Source organism: Podarcis filfolensis, assembly GCF_964270895.1.
Source record: "Podarcis filfolensis genome assembly, chromosome: 1".
Taxonomy (NCBI): Eukaryota; Metazoa; Chordata; class Lepidosauria; order Squamata; family Lacertidae; genus Podarcis; species Podarcis filfolensis.
The window spans coordinates 130080234-130100930 of NC_139604.1; the positions used below are offsets into that span (position 1 = coordinate 130080234).

At 44.0% G+C, this 20697-nt stretch overlaps 1 protein-coding gene and 1 long non-coding RNA gene across 3 annotated transcripts; one reads left to right on the top strand and one right to left on the bottom strand.

The window, feature by feature from the left end:
- The first annotated feature begins 229 nt into the window (after positions 1-229).
- Positions 230-19636, top strand: NAA30 (N-alpha-acetyltransferase 30, NatC catalytic subunit). Of its 2 annotated transcripts, none has more exons than XM_083618193.1 (5): positions 230-441; positions 2426-3364; positions 9264-9387; positions 11839-11894; positions 17735-19636. In XM_083618193.1, exons 2-5 carry the CDS (start codon positions 2429-2431, stop codon positions 17870-17872), a joined length of 1254 nt encoding a protein of 417 aa, XP_083474319.1. In that variant the 5' UTR covers positions 230-441; positions 2426-2428; the 3' UTR covers positions 17873-19636. The 2 variants fall into 2 exon arrangements, with proteins under 2 accessions (XP_083474319.1, XP_083474318.1); XM_083618192.1 differs by lacking the exon at positions 230-441 and adding an exon at positions 2078-2289.
- LOC310766911 lies at positions 9263-10906 on the bottom strand. The gene is made up of 2 exons (XR_014550521.1): positions 10786-10906; positions 9263-10465 (listed from the first exon to the last, which is right to left on the bottom strand). It is a non-coding gene; the product is annotated as an uncharacterized lncRNA (long non-coding RNA).
- Positions 19637-20697: the final 1061 nt, after the last annotated feature.

Here is a 20697-nt window from a genome sequence, read left to right on the forward strand (position 1 = left end):
GCTGCTGATGGCAAGCGATCGGGGAGGGAGATAAGGGACGCTAGCAAAAAAGGAGGCTGCCTGGGAGGGGGGAGGTAAAAACAGCAAACTTGCAAGGCGAGGAGACAGGAAGACAAAAATCAATGAGGAGAGAAATTAGAAGAAAAGGAGGAGCAAAAAACTGCTCCAGCTAAGGAAAAGACATGGTTGATGTTGAAGTATCGATCACAGACATCCACCCTGCAGCCGGTTCTGACATCACCGCAAGCTTTGTGACTTCAGGCCGAGAGAACACAGCTTCTGCAGCCTGAAGCAAATGACCCAAGTTCCTTTCAGGGGACATTTTCTCGTGAAACCTGGGCAGGTGTTCCTGCTTGATCTCCATGGCACACCGGCCACTTTGCACATGGCAGGAGAGACGGCGGGATTCATGGAGGCAACTGTCCATTGAGTGGCAAACAGGTGGCCTCAAAGAATGAGAGGGTCTGGGGATCCAAGGGGATGGAGAGGAAAGGCTCCTGCAACCTGGCGCTGCCCAGATGTCCTGCACTACAACTCCCACCAGCCCCTACCAGGGGTTGAGGGGAGTTGCCAGAGGTGGGCCACCATCTGACCTTTAGGACCCCTGACCATTAGGTCTAGTCGTGGCCAACTCTGGGGTTGCGGCACTCATCTTGCTTTACTGGCCAAGGGAGCCGGCGTTTGTCCACAGACAGTTTTTCCGGGTCATGTGACCAGCATGACTAAGCCGCTTCTGGCGAACCAGAGCAGCGCACGGAAACGCCGTTTACCTTCCCGCTGGAGCGGTACCTATTTATCTACTTGCACTTTGAGGTGCTTTCAAACTGCTAGGTTGACAGGAGCAGGGACCAAGAAACGGGAGCTCACCCTGTCGCGGGGATCAAAACGGTGACCTTCTGATTGGCAAGTCCTAGGCTCTGCGGTTTAACCCACAGCGCCACCTTTATATGTTTACGGACCAGGAAAAAACCATGTTTTCATATGTACACTGTAAGCTGCTCAGAGTGGCTGGGGAAACCACTCTGGGGGGAAGCAGGTGGGCAGGGTATGAATAAAACAACAGCAACAACAATCTCTATAACCAGGCTATGGGCTGACTAACATTCTATGGCCTGTGTTTGGGGGGGGGGAGGGGTTATACCGTAGGTTTGATTCTGTCTTATTACGTATTTTGTGTTTTCATTTTGCATTTTTACGTTGTGATGGAGGACAGTACAGTGGTACCTCGGGTGAAGTACTTAATCCATTCCAGAGATCCGTTCTTAACCTGAAACTGTTCTTAACCTGAAGCACCACTTTAGCCAATGGGGCCTCCTACTGCCGCCACGCCGCCGGAGCACGATTTCTGTTCTCATCCTGAAGCAAAGTTCTTAACCTGAAGCACTATTTCTGAGTCTGTAACCTGAAGCGTATGTAACCTGAAGCGTATGTAACCCGAGGTACCACTGTATACAAATGTAGTTAATAATTATAATTGTTCTTACTAGATGCCACCTTGGCTTCCATGGAGATAAAGGGTGATTTAATTAACAGATGGTGATGATCCATCATCTTAATTTGAGGGGGATGTAATGAAGAGCTTTAGTCAAAGTAGTCACCCGAGAAATATAGTTCACGAAAACCGCACACGTGTACTCCCATACTCACATGCATATGTACACGCGTCTCCCCCCCCCTCCTTGTCGTGAGAAACGTGTACAGGGTCGCTTTTCCCTTGTCTGCCTACCGCTAGCCCCGCCCCCAGCCCTCAAGCTCGTTCCCGCCTAGCCCTCAGCCAAAGCACGATCTGCGCCTGCGCAGCTCTCCCACCGTCGCGAGGGCCTATCCGCGAAGGGACAGCTTTTTAAAAGAGAAATAGATATATGTCGGCCTCTCTTTCTTTCGCTGACCATAGAGTCTCCGCGACTTGTTAGGACCATAGAGATAAGAAAAGGAGGACGGGGACCGTTAGCACAAAGCGAGCGCGCGAACGGAAGCGTCGCCCCGCAGGGTGGGAGGGGCCGCGACGGCGCGCGCAGAAGTCGCGCCCCGCCCTCTCGGCGAGGCCCCGCCCCCTTACGCCGTTTCTCCTTCCCTTTTCCCTCGCAGCCCTTTCCTGAGGGGGCCCGGCCGTAAAGCGAGGCGCCGGCGCGAAGTGTCGCGCTCTTCCTTCGTCGGCCCTCGCGCGAGAGCGGCGGCCTGGCCTGACGGGAAACCTGCCCTCGCTTTACGGCCGCTGGATGAGGAGGAGCGGAGGAGGGGAGCGGGAGGCGCCGCGGCTGCTGCTGCTGCTGCTGAGGGGATTTTGGGGTGAGGCGGAGACGGCGCGGCGGTGAAGGGGCGGCCGGGGGGGGCGGCGTGTGGGCGAGGGGAGAGTCTTGGGCGGGGGTCGCCTCTCTTTCTCACGCTTCTCCCCCTTCCCCTTGCCGGTCTCTTCCCGCCTCAGGACATGGCCGAGGTTCCGCCCGGGCCTAGCAGCCTCCTCGCTTCGCCGCCGGGAGACGCCGCCTCGCTCCTCCTGCCCTTTCCGGGAGCCGCCGAGGAAGAGGAGGAGGAGGAGGAGGAAGAAGAAGAAGAAGAGGAAGGCGGAGGAAGAAGGCCTCGCGAGGAAGAAGAAGAGGAGGCCGGGGATGAAGGCGCCCGGGACCGCCGCCGGCCTTGCCCGCCGCACCGGCGCAACCACCAGCTCAACGGGCTCATCCCCGGGCCGGACCTGAGGCACTTGCGCGGCCCACTCAAGGGCAAGGTCCTGAGCGGCGGCGGCGGCGAGAAGCAGCGCCCGCCGGGCAGCAAGAGAGGCGGCGGCAGGAGCAGCCCCAGCCCCGGCTCCGCTGGCAAGACAATGGGACACGGGCAGCAGCAGCAGCAGCAGCAGCAGCAGGAAGAGGGTCCCGAGCTGCCCCCCCAGCAGCAGCCTCCCTCCTCGCTCAGCAACCACCACCATCACCACCACCGGGTCCCCCGCTCCCAAGCAAGGACTGCGCAGCCCCCAGAGCAGCAGAAGCGCCGCCACGACGCTGCTTCTGCCCCCTCGGAAGGGGACAGGAATGGGCTGGCTGGAGCGGGAGGGGTGGAGGAGGAGGAAGAGGAAGGAGGAGGAGGAGGCCACCAGGAGGAGGAGGAGTCCCTGCTGCTCCTGTCCAGGTCCTTGGCCTCCAACTGCAGCTTGCAGAAATGCTCCCCGGGGCCCCCCACCACGGACTCTTCCTGGGGCCCCCAGCAGGTGGAGGAGGAGGAAGGGGACCTGACGATACGATACGTCCGCTATGAGTCCGAGTTGCAGATGCCCGATATCATGAGACTGATCACCAAAGATCTGTCTGAACCCTACTCCATTTACACATATAGGTATTTTATCCACAACTGGCCTCAGCTTTGCTTTTTGGTAAGTTGGGGGAGGGGGCGAGGAAGGAGGCATGGTGAAGGAAGTTGGCGTTGAGGGGTGTAGAGGAAGGGTGGCCGGTGCAGGGTTGGGGCGCAGCAGGTGGGGTGGCGGTGGTCGCAGGGGAAGTTGGTCCACATTTGGCCACTTGGTGGTTGAAATAAATGATACGCAGAACCGGCTTGGTGACCTCTGTGGCTCAGCTGATTTGGCATAGGAATGCGTAAGTCTTCAGTTTATGGAGATTTCTGTGTAACTTCAAATTTGGGGTGTGCGTGTACAAATAAGACCCTCAACTTTTTGTGTGCATTAGTTGTCATTGACATTACTTTCCCATTTGATTTCTTTTTAGCATTCCCTCTCTCAACTTCAGCCCAGTAAAAATGAGAAATAGCCATATTAATGGTATCAATTGACAGCTGGCAGCCTTCATATCTGTAGAGAAGTTTTTAGAAACATTTTAGCCTGGATATTGTCTAGTCCCATCTTCCTTCAGACTGGCATTGATTTAAGCCCACATTACTTCTGAAAAACAATTCAACACCTTTTAAAAGCCTCTAAAATGGATCTTATGTGTCATTACATAGTAATACATTTCCACTTGGAACTGTGGAACTGTGCTGTACTGAAAATCTCTTTTCCATTGTATTCAGTTCTTATTCTCCCTAATGAAATTGGAACACAGCTGTCATCTGTCATACATTGAAAATTGTGTTCCTTCTTAGTCTCTACCAAATGATGCTATTTTTATTATTCATTTGGCTGCCTCGCCTTCTTTGAGATATTATTCTGTGATGGTAGAGTACTGAGGCCTGTAGAGATTTCAGAATGCTGAAAGAGGTGATCACAGAGCTAGAAACATGGTTTCTCCTTTTTTCTGTGGCATGCCAATTTTAAATAGAAAGTTTACTTTTTCGTATCATCAAAAGTCTCATAAAAATGCATGTCTGAAGTATACATTTTAGTTACAGAAACAGCAGCTGGTCCACCCATATAGATGAGGGACTGTGTGTGGAAGCTTTGGGGAATTTTCTATTGAAGGGTAACTGTTGCTTGTGATATGTTCGAGAGAATGGGGAAGCACCTAATCAAGTGCTCCTACTGCATTATATATGTTAAAGAACTTGTCAGTGCTAAAGGGAAATATTAGTGTCCCACCTTATAGCAAAGTAACAATCAGACTGGACTGCAGACTTACATGGTCAGAGCTCAGACTTGTCAGCCCCTCTTATGTTTATTTTTATGGATGCACATGCAGAAGTAGTAAATAATTTCAGGGTCAAAGCTGTGCTGTTACCGGATGATGAGAGTAGAGGTAAACTACAAGGCAAATATTCTATCTCTAAAGACAATTATAAGTGGACATAAAATAGACTTTGCGAACATTGTACAGGTATTTTGTTGAGCCTTTTAATATTATAATCCTTGGAATTTATTTCATGAGAATGTAATAAGATGTCTCCTTATTTTTTACAAGGAAATGCCACCTATGGAATTTTATATCAGTTGATTTTAAAACGTTTATGAACTGCTAGTTAGACAGCTTTTTAAGGGCTTGTGATGTGGAGAAGAGAACACTCATGGGCAAGCATCAATTGGCTAGGTAGGGAACAAAAATGGTTTGCGGGGGAAATCTTAAGGGGTGGTTCTTCATACTGGCAGCATCAGTCCAAATGCTCATCACACTTCTTGTTAGGTCTGTGAATCGCACAGGCATTGTGTATTGCTGCAGCAGATTGGTTATGTGACCTCAGAAGCCACTGGCTGGGCCCCAGTGACAAAACTGAACACCATGTTGTTTTAGTATAATGCTGCCTACATGCTGCATTTGGTAAAGGGACTGAGGGTGTTCACAAGCATCTGCTTTTAAGAAAAGTGATTAAGCATTTCAACTTGAGTCAGCCAATACCTTTGTTCTGGCACTTGTGAGGCTGGTTTCTAAACACTCATTTGCAGGGTTGATGTTCCAGAAAGCTGAACAAGAGCACCCAACAAAACTGAATTTTGGAAGGCCTTCTAGCAAGCAAACATTGCATTTATGGGTTTCAGCGGTTTATCGGTGCTAATAGATCTGTGGACGTTCTAATTATCAAATACAAAATGTTCTTCCTGAAGCTTTATGGCTTCTCTTCTCTGAACATATTAAAACTAATAATGCTGCAAGATGCTTAGTCCTGCCGGATTGATTAGCCACTAACAAAATTAATCTTTCTGTAGTCTGTGCTTGATACTTTCAGCATCCCTGAAGTCAGGTTTGATTTTTATTATTTTTTTTAAGCTGTAGTGTTGGAGTGAAGCACTAAGCTTCCTATAGTAATGGGACTTTCCTTGCTTAAAGTTTTAATGCTGGTGATATGCCATAGTCTCTCCCTTCTTGTGTGTTTAGAAGTCTGGTGAGCTTGGACCCTTGTGAATGTTGAACATGAATGGTAACAGAACATAAAACAAGAAATTTAAAGGTGGCCCCATAAGGGCCAAATTTTTGCTAGGCCAAGTTTCTAAATGGTGCTACTTGATGGTAAACTTCTGGTTTGGTTGCAGTTTGTGTTTTATAGATTATTGTCCAGTGGCCTAGTCTAAACCTAGCATTCAGTAATGCTTGCTCCCTTCTGTCTGTCATAGAAACATATAGGAAACTGCCGTATACTGAATGGGGCTGTTGGTCCGTCTAATTCAGTTTTGTCTACACTGACCAGTAGTGGCTCTAGGGTTTCAGACTGAGGTTTCTCCCACCCAACCTGGAGATGTCATGAATTGAAGCTGTGACTTTCTAGATCCTCTGTCACTGAGCTGCAGCCCTGTCTTCTCAAAGATTCTCTCTTCTTTCCATGATTTGCTTGATTCAGATGCGAACAATGATAAATGCTAACTAGCGCTACCTCAAAACAAACCATGGAAGAAAGGAAGTATATGCACACATTTGAGAGTAGGAAAGGCAGAAAGAGACTGGAAACCTGTCACGTTCCTGATCTCTAAAATATGGTTTGTAGATTGAACTAGTGTGGTGACTGAATGAGACCCATGAATAAAAGCTGGAGAAGTAAATTCCAAGCAGCTTTGGTTAAATTCTGAGCTCCGAGTGAAACACTGTTCATTTAGCTGTGTTGCTGGAACTAGAGACAGAAAGTTATTGTTTCCGGATAATAAAGTGACAACAGGAATTCAGGTATTGCTCATTGGCTTCAAAGATGAAAGACGTTGGCTTACAGCTGCTTATCTCTAGAATTTTTTGTCTTCACTATTGCAAGGCCATCAGTATGTCAGTGAGAAGTGATTTGCGGCTGAAGTTTAAGGCAGGGCTCTTTTTTGTGCCCACTTCTTAAAATACTACCAAAGTTTTCCGCAGGTCTTGTTATCTTCATGTGTGTGACCCTAGCTCCGCTTCAAAGTGGATTCTAACTTGCATACTTTCTCCATGCTTCTAACAATAATTGGCTGGGTGCCCTTTTTAAGACATTAGGAACTAAGTGGGACCTGCTTTTATTCATGACTTGAGTGAAATCTTAAGAGAAAGCTGCTTGAAATGTCATCTTCTGTATGTCATAACATAGCCTCGGCGCTTCTGCTGCTGCTGCACAATGAAATCTACTCTTGCCTGTCTACCTACCAAATCTAAGACTCCATGTAACCTCTAAGGACAGAATGTAAGAGAACAGCTGTGCCAGCATGAGGGCACAAAATGCTTATGTTGTATGCCAGCGTAAGCATTTCTAAGTTCAAGCAGCTGGCTCTGTTCATCCTGCTATGCAAGCGCGGTTCCCTGGCAAGAGGCGAGTAAGCCTATTGTATACTCTGTGTGTGTGTGTGTGTGTGTGTGTGTGTGTGTGTGTGTGCGCGCGCCCTTGAACTCACTACATGAATGCACACTTGTTCCAAGAGGTTTGTTAGGAAGAAAGACCGTGCCCCCATTGATCACAACGGGAGAGTTAAGTACCTGCTTAAATCCCTCCTGTTGAACTTGATCAGAATTCAGGGTGCTTAACTGTAATTGGTTTGTGCTGCTAGCCTATAATGCTGCCTGATTCCAAGTGGTTTGGCCTATAATGCATTATTACCCTTGGTGTCTCTTTAACAAAAGAAGATATGGCATGAACAGTCACGTAATACATTTGAGCTTCTTTGCGCAAAAATTGGTGTTCTCTTAGCATATTCAGTGACACTTCTCAGGATCTGGCTGGTACATATAAAATGTGTGCAAGGTTTCAGCCTAAGGCAAAAATTTAGCATAGGTTGGGGATTTCCCCCTCCCCTATGTTTGAGAACTTGAGAAGGTAGTTGAGCTCCTCTGCAACTCACTGTTGCTGCTTAATGTTTTATATCTTAAAAAACTTATGGGGCCCTTCTATGCCAGATTTTATTAAGAAAACATTTTGATGTGATGGATTGAATTTTAAATCCAGTAACTTTTCCTTCTGAGTCAGAGTGCTTGGGTTGGTCTCTGCATTGTCCTGTTGCACAGGTTTTGTGGGTAGAGACTTGGATCTGAGAGGAGAGAGGTGCAGATTTAGCATGGAATCTCCCCTTAAGGTATTCCTTGGTGTTAAATTTTACACATTCAGTATCTTTTAACACATAGGTTTATGAATCTTTTCAAATGAAATGATTTTGCAGCTTCTTTTCCTCACTCAAGAGTTTATTTACGTGTGCAGGTGTGTCGTAAATGGATTAGGAAGTGTACAGTTAACTTCCATCAGTGCTTAAGTTATCAGTAATTAGTATTTTGTTGAAAGGATAAGAATTCTGAAACAAATTTAGCTATGGCAAGTGATCTACGTATATATCAAAAACCTTTGTGTATATTTTGTGAAAGAGGTGGTTTGGGGAGTGTAGATTTTTCTTTCCCTTCTTCACAGTCCTTATTTGCAATCCTCAAACCAGTTATTCCAGAATAGCTTCTGGAGTTCTCTGACTGCAGCTTTGTTTGTGACTTCCAGTTTAGTTCATGGTTAGAGGACAGTGGCTGTATATCATTGGAGCAGCTTGCTAACTTAAATAATGCTTAGATTGTGTATTTCCTTCTCGGGATTTCAAAATTATTTTCCTCAGGCGAGTAATAGGGGGTCCATTCTTACCCCGAAACATTCGCATCCAGAGGCACTGCTTCTGCGCATGCGCGGGGCGATAGCCTGCTTTTGTGCATGCGCACGCAGTGGAAACCTTTCCATTACTTATGGGTTTACCACGTGCATAACCCGAAGGATACGTATCCAGAGGTGTTCGCAACTAGAGGTAGCACCTGTACTGGTATCTGTGCATTCTTTGAATTGCATGAGGCTTTCCTTTACATAATCTTTTAGGAGTTCTGTGTGGAATAGTAACTAGGCTGAAATTAGTAGTGTGTGTCCTAAATGACAAGCAGAAACAAGCTTGCACAAGGGGACTTTCCTGTCTCTTCTGCATCCACCCAAAAGCTCCTGAGGAGAGGCCAGGCAGGAGGGTGTTCCTAAAAGGCATGGGGGGGACACGCTTTAGAGCAGAGATGCCTTCTGCAGATGAAGCTCGCAGACAGTCCCTCTTCCCAGTTGGGGGCAACTCCCCCAGCAGCTCTCCTTGCCCTGTCTTACACAGTGGAGAGGGTCCCCCACCCCTCAGAGAGAGAGGGACTTCTCAGGATGCTGGGGCTTCGAGGGAACAGGAAAGTGAGTTTTCTTAAATTTGTGCTACTTAGAATCCAAGCCAGTCAATGTAACAATTTGAGAAATCGTCCTCGAAATTTGCCTTACTACAAAATGTGTAGTGTACGCTTTAGTTACTGGGAGATGCATCTGCCTTTATTTGTAAAGCAAATAACTTCCAGAAAGCAATCTTGCTGTAAATGTACCTATAGAATGGTGGATTTTGTGGCACTGCATATTGCCCTCTTAATCTACAAAAATCTTCTTGGGTTGTTGTTTTTTTCAAGGCAATGGTAGGAGACGAGTGTGTAGGTGCCATCGTCTGCAAGTTGGATATGCACAAAAAGATGTTTCGCAGAGGTTATATAGCCATGTTAGCAGTGGATTCCAAATACAGAAGAAAAGGCATAGGTAAGAATAGCATTTGTGTCCTTTTTAAAATAAATAAAAATATATCTAAAAGTTGCTGATAAGTTGCTGCTTTGGGATGAAATCTTGATTACACCCTTCTTGTGTTACAAGTTATTTTTGAACGTTATTGTTTCTAGGAGAGAAAATTTTCAGTTCTCCAGCCCGTCTCTACAGTCTTTGTAGTCCATAATAGACTCCTGATAATAATCCACTTTTGCTTGTTCATTAACAATTCCATATGACTATAGTTCATTTTTAAATAATCAGAATGTACACAAAAGATAGAGAAACTGGGCATGACCTAAAAACATAAGATGCACCAGACATGCACCCGTCTGGGTCCTGTTTAGAGTTCCATTATGGGGAGAAAGAGAGTTGATCTTTTTTTATTTAGAGTAGTTGCACTGTTGTGTTGTGGAATACCTACAGCTGTGTGGTGTATCCCATGTTCATAAAAATAATATTTAAGCCATGTTATGAAAATCATGTCTTAAGGACATACACTTAATCATGCAAATCAGCAAAAGCCCTCCAGTATATGTGTGTCTGTGTTGAGGGAACAGCAAACAAAAATTAAATAAAAAGCTGAAACCGGGCCTCTGAGTTCACCAGCTTGCCCACCACCAGGTGATAACTTCACCTTCTCAGCAAGTTTGCTGTGTTTGTTAAATTGAGCCATCATGAATTCATTGAAGTGTGTCATGGCTGCATTTTGAAGGAAATTGCCAGTGTTGGGCACTACGGGGCCTCGTGGCTGCTACACGATAAAACCCCTAATCTATCTACCTACATTTGCTGTGAACAGATGGCATCCCTCAGGTGGCCAGATGTAGCCTGACAACTACCAGTTGCCAGCCGTTTTATGTATGCCTTAAATGAACCAAAAGCCAGGGGAGAACCTTTCCCCCCCCCCTTAATGCAAATGTAGGCACCATGAATGAATGGTAAATTGGATATGAAACAGAAACTACTCTCCCGCTCTCATTTTAGAAGGAATTTGTTGGGTGTTCCTCCCCAAATACACTTCGGCTTTAGGCTTGGTTACAGAAATTGGTGGTTTCCAATTAATCCCAGCCACCTTTAAACCTCAGCGCCTGGGACTTGCTGATCGTCAGGTCGGCGGTTAGAATCCCCGCAGCGGGGTTCGGTCCCAGCGCCTGCCAACCTAGCAGTTCGAAAGCACCCCCGGGTACAAGTAGATAAATAGGGACCGCTTACTAGCGGGAAGGTAAACGGCGTTTCCGTGGGCTGCGCTGGCTCGCCAGATGCAGCTTGTCACGCTGGCCACGTGACCCGGAAGTGTCTTTGGACAGCACTGGCTCCCGGCCTCTTAAGTGAGATGGGCGCACAACCCCAGAGTCGGACATGACTGGCCCGTACGGGCAGGGGTACCTTTACCTTGTTCAGACCAGGGTTCCACAAGGAGATGGGACTAGCTCCCACACTTGTGCTCTGCCTTGGCCCTCTGAGCTCTGAAGGCTTGCTTTGCGGGAACTGGGAGAAGAAAGCTTGCCTTGGCAGTTGGGAGTAAGTGAATTCACGGGCCATTGCTTCAGATCGCTGGTACAGCACACTGTTGACTGGCAGGGATCTAAAGAGTCCCTTGTGCAAGCACACCAGGGTGCTTTGGTTTTCTCTGTCCGCAGCAGCAACTTATTGGACACAGCTTGGTTCCCTTCTTATTCACTGACATAGAAACTCATTTATTATCTTCCCCCCAGCGTTCATTCTAGTTGCATCCTATTGAAGATTGGCATGACTCTCTTATGTGCAGTGCACACTCTTCGAGGTGGTTGCCTTGCCTTGTAAGACATCTTCAGATGGTAGACTTCCTCAGTTAAAACACGTCTAGACGGAAATCTGAACTACACTAACGGAACAAATACAAAACTTGGGGGAGGGTCGGGTCCAAAGCATGACATTTTGTGAGAAGCAAAACTCTGACAATGCAGGCAATTGAAGGTTGTTGTTTTTTAATGCCAAGGCCTTAGTCGCACAACCCATGATGCCTCACACTTTTAAGCCCCTTATCCTGTACCCCAGAATCTTCCCTGGCCATACAGTTCATTATACCATTGCAGGCTAGGTGGCCCTGGCTGTTATAACACCTTCATTATTTTAAATCTGATTTATTGTTTGGTGGTTGTTTTCCTGGAAGCTGCTTTGTGCTTCTGCTTCAGTAAAAATAAAATAAAAAAGACCTCAATAAGGCCATTGCTTCAGTTTGAATTAGGAGACAGGAAATGCCCAGCCCAATTTGATGCAGAGGGCTAAGAGACCTTTTTATTTTGAATTAGAGAAGGTATTTTATCTTGGTTGTACAGAATAGCCACAGTAATCATTAATTATGTACATTTGCTTTTATGCCATAGCCTGAACTCTAGGAGCTAATTGGTGCTGAAATAATTTGTGCCAGTGGTTTAAATTTGTTGCTTTTAATCTCTATTCCAGGTACAAACTTGGTTAAGAAAGCTATTTATGCCATGGTAGAAGGAGATTGCGATGAGGTGAGTCTTTTCTTCATTTGAAGGAAGTATGTTTTCATTCCTCGCTTTGCTAGAAGGCCATCATTTCAAATGCCATTTGCTATGTAAGCAACTCTTCTGTTAGAGCAGAATATAGAACACATTCAGAAAGATACGTTATTCTGAGAGCTTTCTGTGACTCCAGGAAATGAGTTAGCATCTGTTTGACTGTTTTAAACAGGGCAGTGATGTCTATAAAGATTGTTTTTACAAACATCCGAAAACAGTTGTCTGGGGTAAGAGCACCTTAAAGTGGCATTTCTGGCTTGTGTACTAAAGGTTTAAGGTGTTGTAGACTATGCAAAACTGTGACAGTTTTTACTCTTAAAAAAACCACATGACTAATAAGGCTTTATTACATGAAAACACATCTTGGGTATCAGCAGCTTCAGTATTCTCTGGGGCTAATGCGTTCTCTTCACAATAGTCAGGGCCCAGAAGTAGTTTTCCACCCAAACATCCCCCTTAGCAGCCACCAGGCTTTATTATAAAGTTGGTGCCACCTAGCGAGAAGAACTGATGAAGGGCATCGCTTGCGCATAGCTGATGTGGTGCATTTAAAAACCTGTCAGTGAAATTTACCATGTAAAAGCATGAAATCTCTCTCACACACATAATCTGAAAGCAATTTTTTCCCATCCTTTTGTTTATGAGCAAAGCTTTGGGAATTTTTTGTGGCACACTTTGATTAAAATAATGTTGGGCCTTTGCTGGAGGAACTACATGTGACCCAGAGGGAGACACCCACCCTTAAAAGCACAATACAGGATACCATTCCTTTTGTCCTTTGGTTGACCTGTTTTGCTAATCTTTCTGGTTTGGTGCTGTGCCCCGCAGCCTTCCCTGCCTCCTCCCTTGATCTGCTTGAACTCTCTTAAAACTCATTTGTGTTTTGCTGCCCAAATTTAGTCCACTGAACTAGGACCAAACCAGGTCGATGGGCGAAAAATCTGAAATTATGGCTTGGTTCAGACACCGTACCAAATGGTTTATGCTAACCACTGCTCAGAGCCTTGGTCTGAGCATTCAAATGTCCCAACTATGGTTTAGAGTTTCTTTCCCATTTCCTCCCTCTTTGCTCAGCACTCCTGTCTCAAGATTTAGTGGCTTCCAGACATACAGCAGCAGCTGTAACTTATTCAACTTTGGCATCACACCAAACCATAACTAATACAAACTATAGTTTGCAAACTCACATCGCATCACAGGCCACAGTTTCTAATTCCAACTCGCTGCCAAACTGCAAACCATGGCTTATTAAATCGGATATTGAGCCAAACATCCTCAGTCATCTTAAAACAGTTGCTGCTTTTTAGGCGCTCTGAATAGGAACCTAATAAAATCAACCGATTGGAACTAATGTTGAAATCTTGACTTGGAAGCAGCTTGTTTTTGAAAGGGCAAACTGGTAGAAAGGCTTTCCTGAACAACCACAAAAGAGAACCTTGAAGTACTTAGAATACCAATAAACAAGAATTTCAACATTAACTCACACCTGCTGAACCAACAGAGTAAATAATGGAATGAATGCTGCTGGTTGTGCTGACTACTTGCAATGATAATTTTATTGCCCTGCCTTGAAAACAAAGGTGTTGCATATGACAGCTAGAGATTCATTTGCTTCATAAATGCGCAAAATTCATTTTTTAAAAAAACACTGTGGAAGTTAATAAATATCTCCCCTTACCTGTAAAAGGCCAGGAAAATAATGATAGCTATCAGAGACTGAGGTGTTTATTTCATTTTAACATAACAGTACAAATAAGCCCACTCAGACAAAAAAATAGCAAAAAATTCACTGTGGAAATGACCATTGCTTGAGCCAAAAAAGAAAAAGAAATACAGAGACAATTCTAATTAAAATGAAAACCAATGAGATTGAGAAGGCGATTGGGCCGGATTCGGCCCCCGGGCCTTAGTTTGCCTACCCATGATCTTCAGCTTTAAAATGATAGCCTTGCTACGTATTACTGAGGGGATCAATTTTGTCCTAGTTGTTGCCCCATTTCTCTTTTCTTCTCTGAACCCCCATTGCTTTTCTCGTAGAATTGTAGAGTTGGAAGGGATCCCGATGGCCATCTAGCCAAACCTCCTGCAATGCAGAAATCTCAACTAAATCATATATTATATATGGCCATCCAACCTCTGTTTGAAAATCTCCAATGAAGGAGAGTCCACCACATCTCATGGAAATCTGTTCCACTATTGAACAGCACTTACTGCCAGAAAGTTCTTCCTGATGTTTAGTCAGAATCTCCTCTGTAACCTGAATCCATGGGTTCAGGTCCTGCCATCCAGAACAAGAGAAAACAAGCTTGTTTCCTCTTCCATGTGACAGCCTTTTACATATTTGAAGATGGCTAGCCTGTCTCCTTTTACCCAGGCTAAACATACCCAACTCCCTCCACTGTTCCTCATTAGGCTTGGTTTCCAGACCCTTGATCATCTTAGTTGCTGTCTTCTGCACATATTCCAACTTGGCAACATCCTTAATTGGTCTGCAGCATCCTTTCCCAACCCTGGAGCCCTACATATATTTTGAACTGCATTTCTCTGGAGCTGTTTTGAATTGAACTATTCCTTGAAGAGCTTGAAGTTCCCGAACAATTGGATTATTCGGATTTATAAATTCCAGTTTGCATTTATAGTAGATTTTCTCTCTCCTGATGCAGTAAATTAGAAGGCTGAAACAGGAGCATTCAGTATGAACCCCCTTTCTTTCAGGTCTATTGACCGTAATAAACTGATTATGATGATGCGTCCTCTTACCTTGCCATATATTTAATTCTGGTGCATTTGGATCTGAGCCATTCATGTGTGCACATTTCTCACTACTCAGCAGCTTTAGTCTGAACTAAACAATGTGTGCTGAAAAGTATTGTATTTTGATGTTGCAAGTAATAAAAGTTCTCTCTGCAGTGATTGATCTATTACTGTTTTATGCATGCATATGGTCACTTTACGTAGCAGTTACTGAATAATCCCCCCCCCCAATATATATATATATACCGTATTTTTCGCTCTATAAGACGCACCAGACCACAAGACGCACCTAGTTTTTGGAGGAGGAAAACAAGAAAAAAAATATTCTGAATCTCAGAAGCCAGAACAGCAAGAGGGATCGCTGTGCAGTGAAAGCAGCAATCCCTCTTGCTGTTCTGGCTTCTGGGATAGCTGCGCAGCCTGCATTCGCTCCATAAGACGCACACACATTTCCCCTTACTTTTTAGGAGGAGAAAAAGTGAGTCTTATAGAGCAAAAAATACGATATATATATAAAGTTTCAACATTTAACATATACATTCAAAACACAATTTTGTCTTTTCTCATTTTGGTTGGCTTGCCACTCCTTTTTCCACGGAGGAGTTGTTCTCCCCTTCTGCACCCTATCTTCTCACTATCAAATCATAACCATAATATTATAATCTAATGCAGTTACAAAGTAATTAATACATATTTGTGGGCAATGCGCTGTTGGACTATCACAGTGGTGTGGCAGAGCCCAGGCTTCTGTGGCCTTTTGAATGTCTGAGCACAGCCAGTGTCTTAAAATAGCACTGGTGGAAGTGAATGCTGCCTGTGTAGTTAGAAAAGCAAATACTTCTAGAGATAATGTTAGTGGAGTTTGTTTGGTTTATGGCTCATTCCATCCTTAGAGTTCAGGGTGGACATAGTGTTGTTAATCACAAAATCTGTTGCAGCTTGAAACTTCGGCTCCCTCATTCCTGGCCACCCCAACTCAACGTATATAAATTGGCTTTATGGAGATTTTGGGAGGCAACTGTGATCTGTGGTTTTCCACTCATGACGGTGCTGATAGACGTGAAGCAGCTTCATTTGTGGATATGCTTAACTTGCAATAGGTAGTGATGGCTGGATACATTTGGAGGAAGAGGAGACATTGAATTAGGGTATTGGGGAAATAGGAAAATTCCTAGGTGGGGCAGTGAAGCAGGAGGGCTGTGGACTACCCATGTGGCAGCAGATAGCAAGAAGGGGCAGAGGGGCATACAAGAAGCAGTATGCTGATTAACATCATTATGTGCATGCTTCATAGGCAAGAGTCTGCAAATGCAGCTGTCAGAGGAAACTATAAAACTTTAATCAGCCAAACCACCTGCCCCTGTACAAAGTGGCCTGGAGGACCATCTCTGAATTGCACTAGGCTTCAGAGTCTCCGAAAAAGAGTAAAACGACTCCCAGCTTCAGACTGCCTCTGAAGCTCAGTCTCCACTTCAGGATGCTGAAGGGTTTCAGGGAGGGACAGGAGGTAACCAGGAATAACAGCGTCTCCACCCCCATAGTTCTGCCCGGACGCTGAGGTCCAGTGCCAAGGGCCTTCTGGCGATTCCCTCACTGTGAGGAGCACATCTACAGGGAACCAGGCAGAGGGCCTTCTCGTGGTGGAACGCCCTCCCATCAGATGTCAAAGAGATAAACAACTACCTGACGTTTAGAAAACATCTGAAGGCAGCCCTGTTCAGGGAAGTTTTTAATGTGTGACATTTTGATGTATCTTTGTTGGAAGCCGCCCAGAGTGGCTGGGGAAACCCAGCCAGATGGGCAGGGTACAAATAAATTATTATTATTATTATTACAGCTGCGTCTAAGACCTGGTAAACGTGAGCAGTAGTATAGAACTGGGATGGCCAGTTGACTGTTGGCAGGCTAAATCAGGACTCTAGTGTCTCTTAAGAAACTTCAATCAAGATGTGGTGTAACTTTAGCTTTCTGTTCCTCCTGTAAGAAAAGACAAGTCTCAAGTGTATTGTACTTTTTAAAGTAATGATATGACAAATGTCATAAATAAAAGAAATGTTTGTATTACACAGAGAGAGACTTACCTACTTACATACACAGTGTGTGCTCAGAAAGATAAAACGTGTTGCTGCCTTATGTACTTTCACTGTGAGGGCTACAGCCAATTTCCCTTCTTGAGAGGATCTTTCAGAGGCATATTCAATCATCGTTTTCCGTTACCTTCTATGGTCTTGGGCAGCCCCTCATCTAGGTACCGCCAGCTTAACTATATAATGTCTGACCATCTGAGAGATGGTTAGATTGTTCTGGCACCAGGCTGCCATTAGGAGAACACAGAATATGTCCTTCTGCATTTTAGAGAACCGGTTGTATGGATTCATGTACACACATAATATATTTGTTGCATATCTTGGCTCTATGAAACGCCTTTTTTCAGATCAACAATCCCAGATTTAGCTTGCTATGTTCACATCCCGTCAATGGAAGAACAGGTTATCAGTGAAAATGTATCACCATTTGAAATTGTGGTTGTTGGGTTTTGTTTTGGGCCTTTTTGGTTTTTTTAAAAATAACATTTTTGTCCATCCTTATGCCACAGGAGCTCAAGAGATGAAATGTGCCCCCCCCTTTTTTTCCGTCTTCTTGCAAAACTGTGAGGGAATTGTTAGGCTGAGGATATGACTCAGCCAAGATCCCCTAAAGTGCTTCATGACTGAGTGGAGATATGAACCCACATCTTTCTAGCCACAGTCAATATTCTGAATTGTTGTAGTTGCAAACCTTGGTCCTCCTTTGTAAATGCATTTGTTGTCTTTTCAAAAAAAAACAAAAACAACTGCATGCTGGACAGGCGATTTAAACATGCACATTTGAATCAGCAAATTGATTCCTTGGCCAGTTCTGGGGGTTTCTATAGTGATATTCTACGGGACTACAGATGATTTGAAGCTGAAATACAAGAATCTGACTGCTGTTAAAAATATATATATATCAATCTGATGAACCTCGGAATTTCAGAAAAATGCAGTATCGCTTGAAAATATTGTCATCTTCTTTTGCAGGTTGTCTTGGAGACCGAGATCACCAACAAGTCCGCGTTGAAACTTTATGAAAATCTTGGCTTTGTTCGAGACAAGAGGCTGTTCAGATACTATTTAAATGGAGTTGATGCACTGCGTCTTAAACTGTGGCTGCGTTGATAGGAGGCCATCCTTGCGCCCAGGACTCCTCTCCCCAACCAGCCGGGCAGCGGCGTCCTTTGCATGCAATGCAATTTGTGTGAAATTGCTTTGCAGGTGGACATAATAACTTCCATGCAGCTCTTCTCTGTGAGTGTCTCATCGAACGTCGCACCTAAATCGTTGCACTGTGTGGCATGGCACGTCTTGTTCTGAATTTGCAACAGGTTGTTTCAGACTTCAGATCCTCTTGGTAACCAGGAAGATGTGCCAGTAGGTAGCCAAGATCCCTGTTCATTTGCAAGTCTACTGACTCCTGATATATAAGATGGTGAACATTTTATCCAAGAACCTGTGTAATGTGGAACACAACTCTTTTTTTCCCCCCGGTTCCAGAGAGAGAGAAAGAGATAAGCCAATGTAGATTGTAAAAAGAAAATTAAAAAAAAAATACTATAAGTATACTAACATTTCATACAAAACTCACCATAGGTTTTTTTTTCCTCTGGGGAAAATAAAAACTGCTTCAACTTTAGGCTTTATTTTTCAATATTGAACTTTTCATTCTTAAATATTGGTACCTCAGTGATTAGTGGATGAAAAAATGTATTGTAGGGTGGGGTGTGTGTTACATCGAGTAACGGTGACAATAAAATTGCGTCTGCCAGTGCCTGTATAGATAGTATATTTGTCTCCACCGCTGACTTTTGAGTGCATGCTTTTCTTTTCTTGATTCCCCCCCCCCTTTTTTTTTGGTCTTTGCAAGAACAGATTTTATTTAAACTCTGGATTTGATAATAAATTATTTCCTTTATGATTTGGAAACTTCTCCCAGGTGTGTAAGCTATTTTTTTGAGTGGCTGCTAAAAGGGAGTCTGATGCACTTTTTCCTTTAAAGAGAGCGAGGGATCTTTTTTTATATAAAAAAAACAAAACCACAAAGCAGTAAATTAATGTAGATTGGATCGATTTTTGTTTAATTTAATCAAAATTATCACTAGAATAGCGAAAGAGGCATTATTTTAAAGCAGTTGGAAGAACGTAAATTTGATTTGGATTCACATTGCTTTGCTTCCGTGTTCTTAAAAATGTTTCAGTTTTCAGTTCTTGGTCTTGGAAATAAATTTCAAGTTGCACCGTACCCATCTTTAAGCTGCATTCGCTTTCTCTCCTTTTCTTTTTTCTTTTAAACGAAAGCCAAAACTCTTGCAGTTTTAATTTTCTTCGGATTAATTTGGCAGAGAGGTGTTCGAAGGTTTGGTATAAACCCCGACCCCCTTTTCAGAATGGGCTACACCGGCTTGTTAAAACCAGTATCCTTTTTCAGCAGCGGCACAGTGTGTACTTCTGTCTGTCAGTGCAATATGTAAAGCAAATCATTTCTTTTTGGCAGTTCAGCAATGACAGCGTTGGTATATATATTATATACAATATATATATATATATATAAGCAAAACATTAAAATGACCCTAGATGACTCATGGAAAAACCGTTTCCTTATATCGGAAGGAAAATCTTCAGAATTCAACTTTGCCTTACTATGTTGTTTGTTAAGGATTCAACCTGTCTTAAACAACAACAACAACAGCAGCAGTGGTTTGAGTTAACTGTACATTTGAGAGTACCTGATTTCCAGTCACCCTTTGGAGAAGGGCAACCCATTCTGGACAGCGTAGTAAGTTTAAAGGAAGGCCATCCCTATTTTGCACAGACTGAGCATCTTCCCCACTATGTATAAGTTGTGAATTGTATTTGGGAAAAATAAAGGATTTTAATTTAAAACTGGCACTTCTCTCTGGACACAATTTGTGTGGCTCACCTCTCCTTCCACCGTGGCCCCCCAATCTGAATCAGGCCTTAGTTGTACCTCTTTATCAATTCGAGTGAGTGCCCTGCTAAGCAGGATTCACCATGTTTGCAGCAGCAGATAATGTCCTGTTGAGCATCCACCAGGCATCTGTTTACTACCAGGGTCTAGCTATTGAACAATCGTGCAAGTCCATCTTTGCCGCTAATAAACCCAAGAGTTTGGGCAATGGGGTGCCTAAGTAAATGCTACGAAGACATAATAATGGAAGCATCATTTTGTTACTGCTTCCCACCCCAGTATAAAATTTTGTTTGACACTACAGAACGTAAGCCAGGAGGATTGGAGGTCTGCGTCTAGCCACCGTAAGAGTAATTGACGTGAGTTTTCTAGTATAAAATCATGAGATTTTCTTCAAAGTGCTGGTAACCCTCTTATTTAATTATTGAGGCTTTCGGTGACAAATTAGAAATAATTCTTTTTAAAAACAAAGGATAAATCTTCCTGGACTATATAACTTTTCAACTGTAGGTGTACATTGCATGTTTGAATACACTGGGGTTTTTTTAGGGGGGGAACCCACTGCAATATAAAAATCAGCATGTCATGAAACATTTTAACTTCAATTACTTCTTAATATGCTAGCTCTCTACATACAGGAAGTTTATCATTTTTGTGCTTGCATATTTAACTGTTCCCCCATGGTAACCTCTCGTCTAAAATCCAAAGTGCCATAATCCTGAACGATCTGTCCCTGTGCATTTTAGGAATATTTAATCTGTAGATTGTATTTTTTCTTCCCAGCTGGCTGAAGTCCTCCAGAACTCCACTACAGAGTCCACTTCAAATACAATCTTGAGCATGCTGTGTACATCTTTCCTGTTTTGGAAGAATGCTGCTTGTATTAGTAACTGTAGCAAAACAGTACTGGGACTATGTTTGAGGTACTCATCTATTCCCAATTTCAGAAGGCAAAAGGCGTGTTCTGAAGGGCTGTTGCAGCAGCAAGATGAGGTTTTTTTATATATATATATATAAA

Coding starts and splice junctions, on each gene's coding strand:
- NAA30 (XM_083618193.1), top strand. CDS start 2,429: ATGGCCGAGGTTCCGCCCGGGCCTAGCAGCCTCCTCGCTTCGCCGCCG. Junction 9,388..11,838: donor ATACAGAAGAAAAGGCATAG/GTAAGAATAGCA, acceptor TCTCTATTCCAG/GTACAAACTTGGTTAAGAAA. Junction 11,895..17,734: donor TAGAAGGAGATTGCGATGAG/GTGAGTCTTTTC, acceptor CTTCTTTTGCAG/GTTGTCTTGGAGACCGAGAT.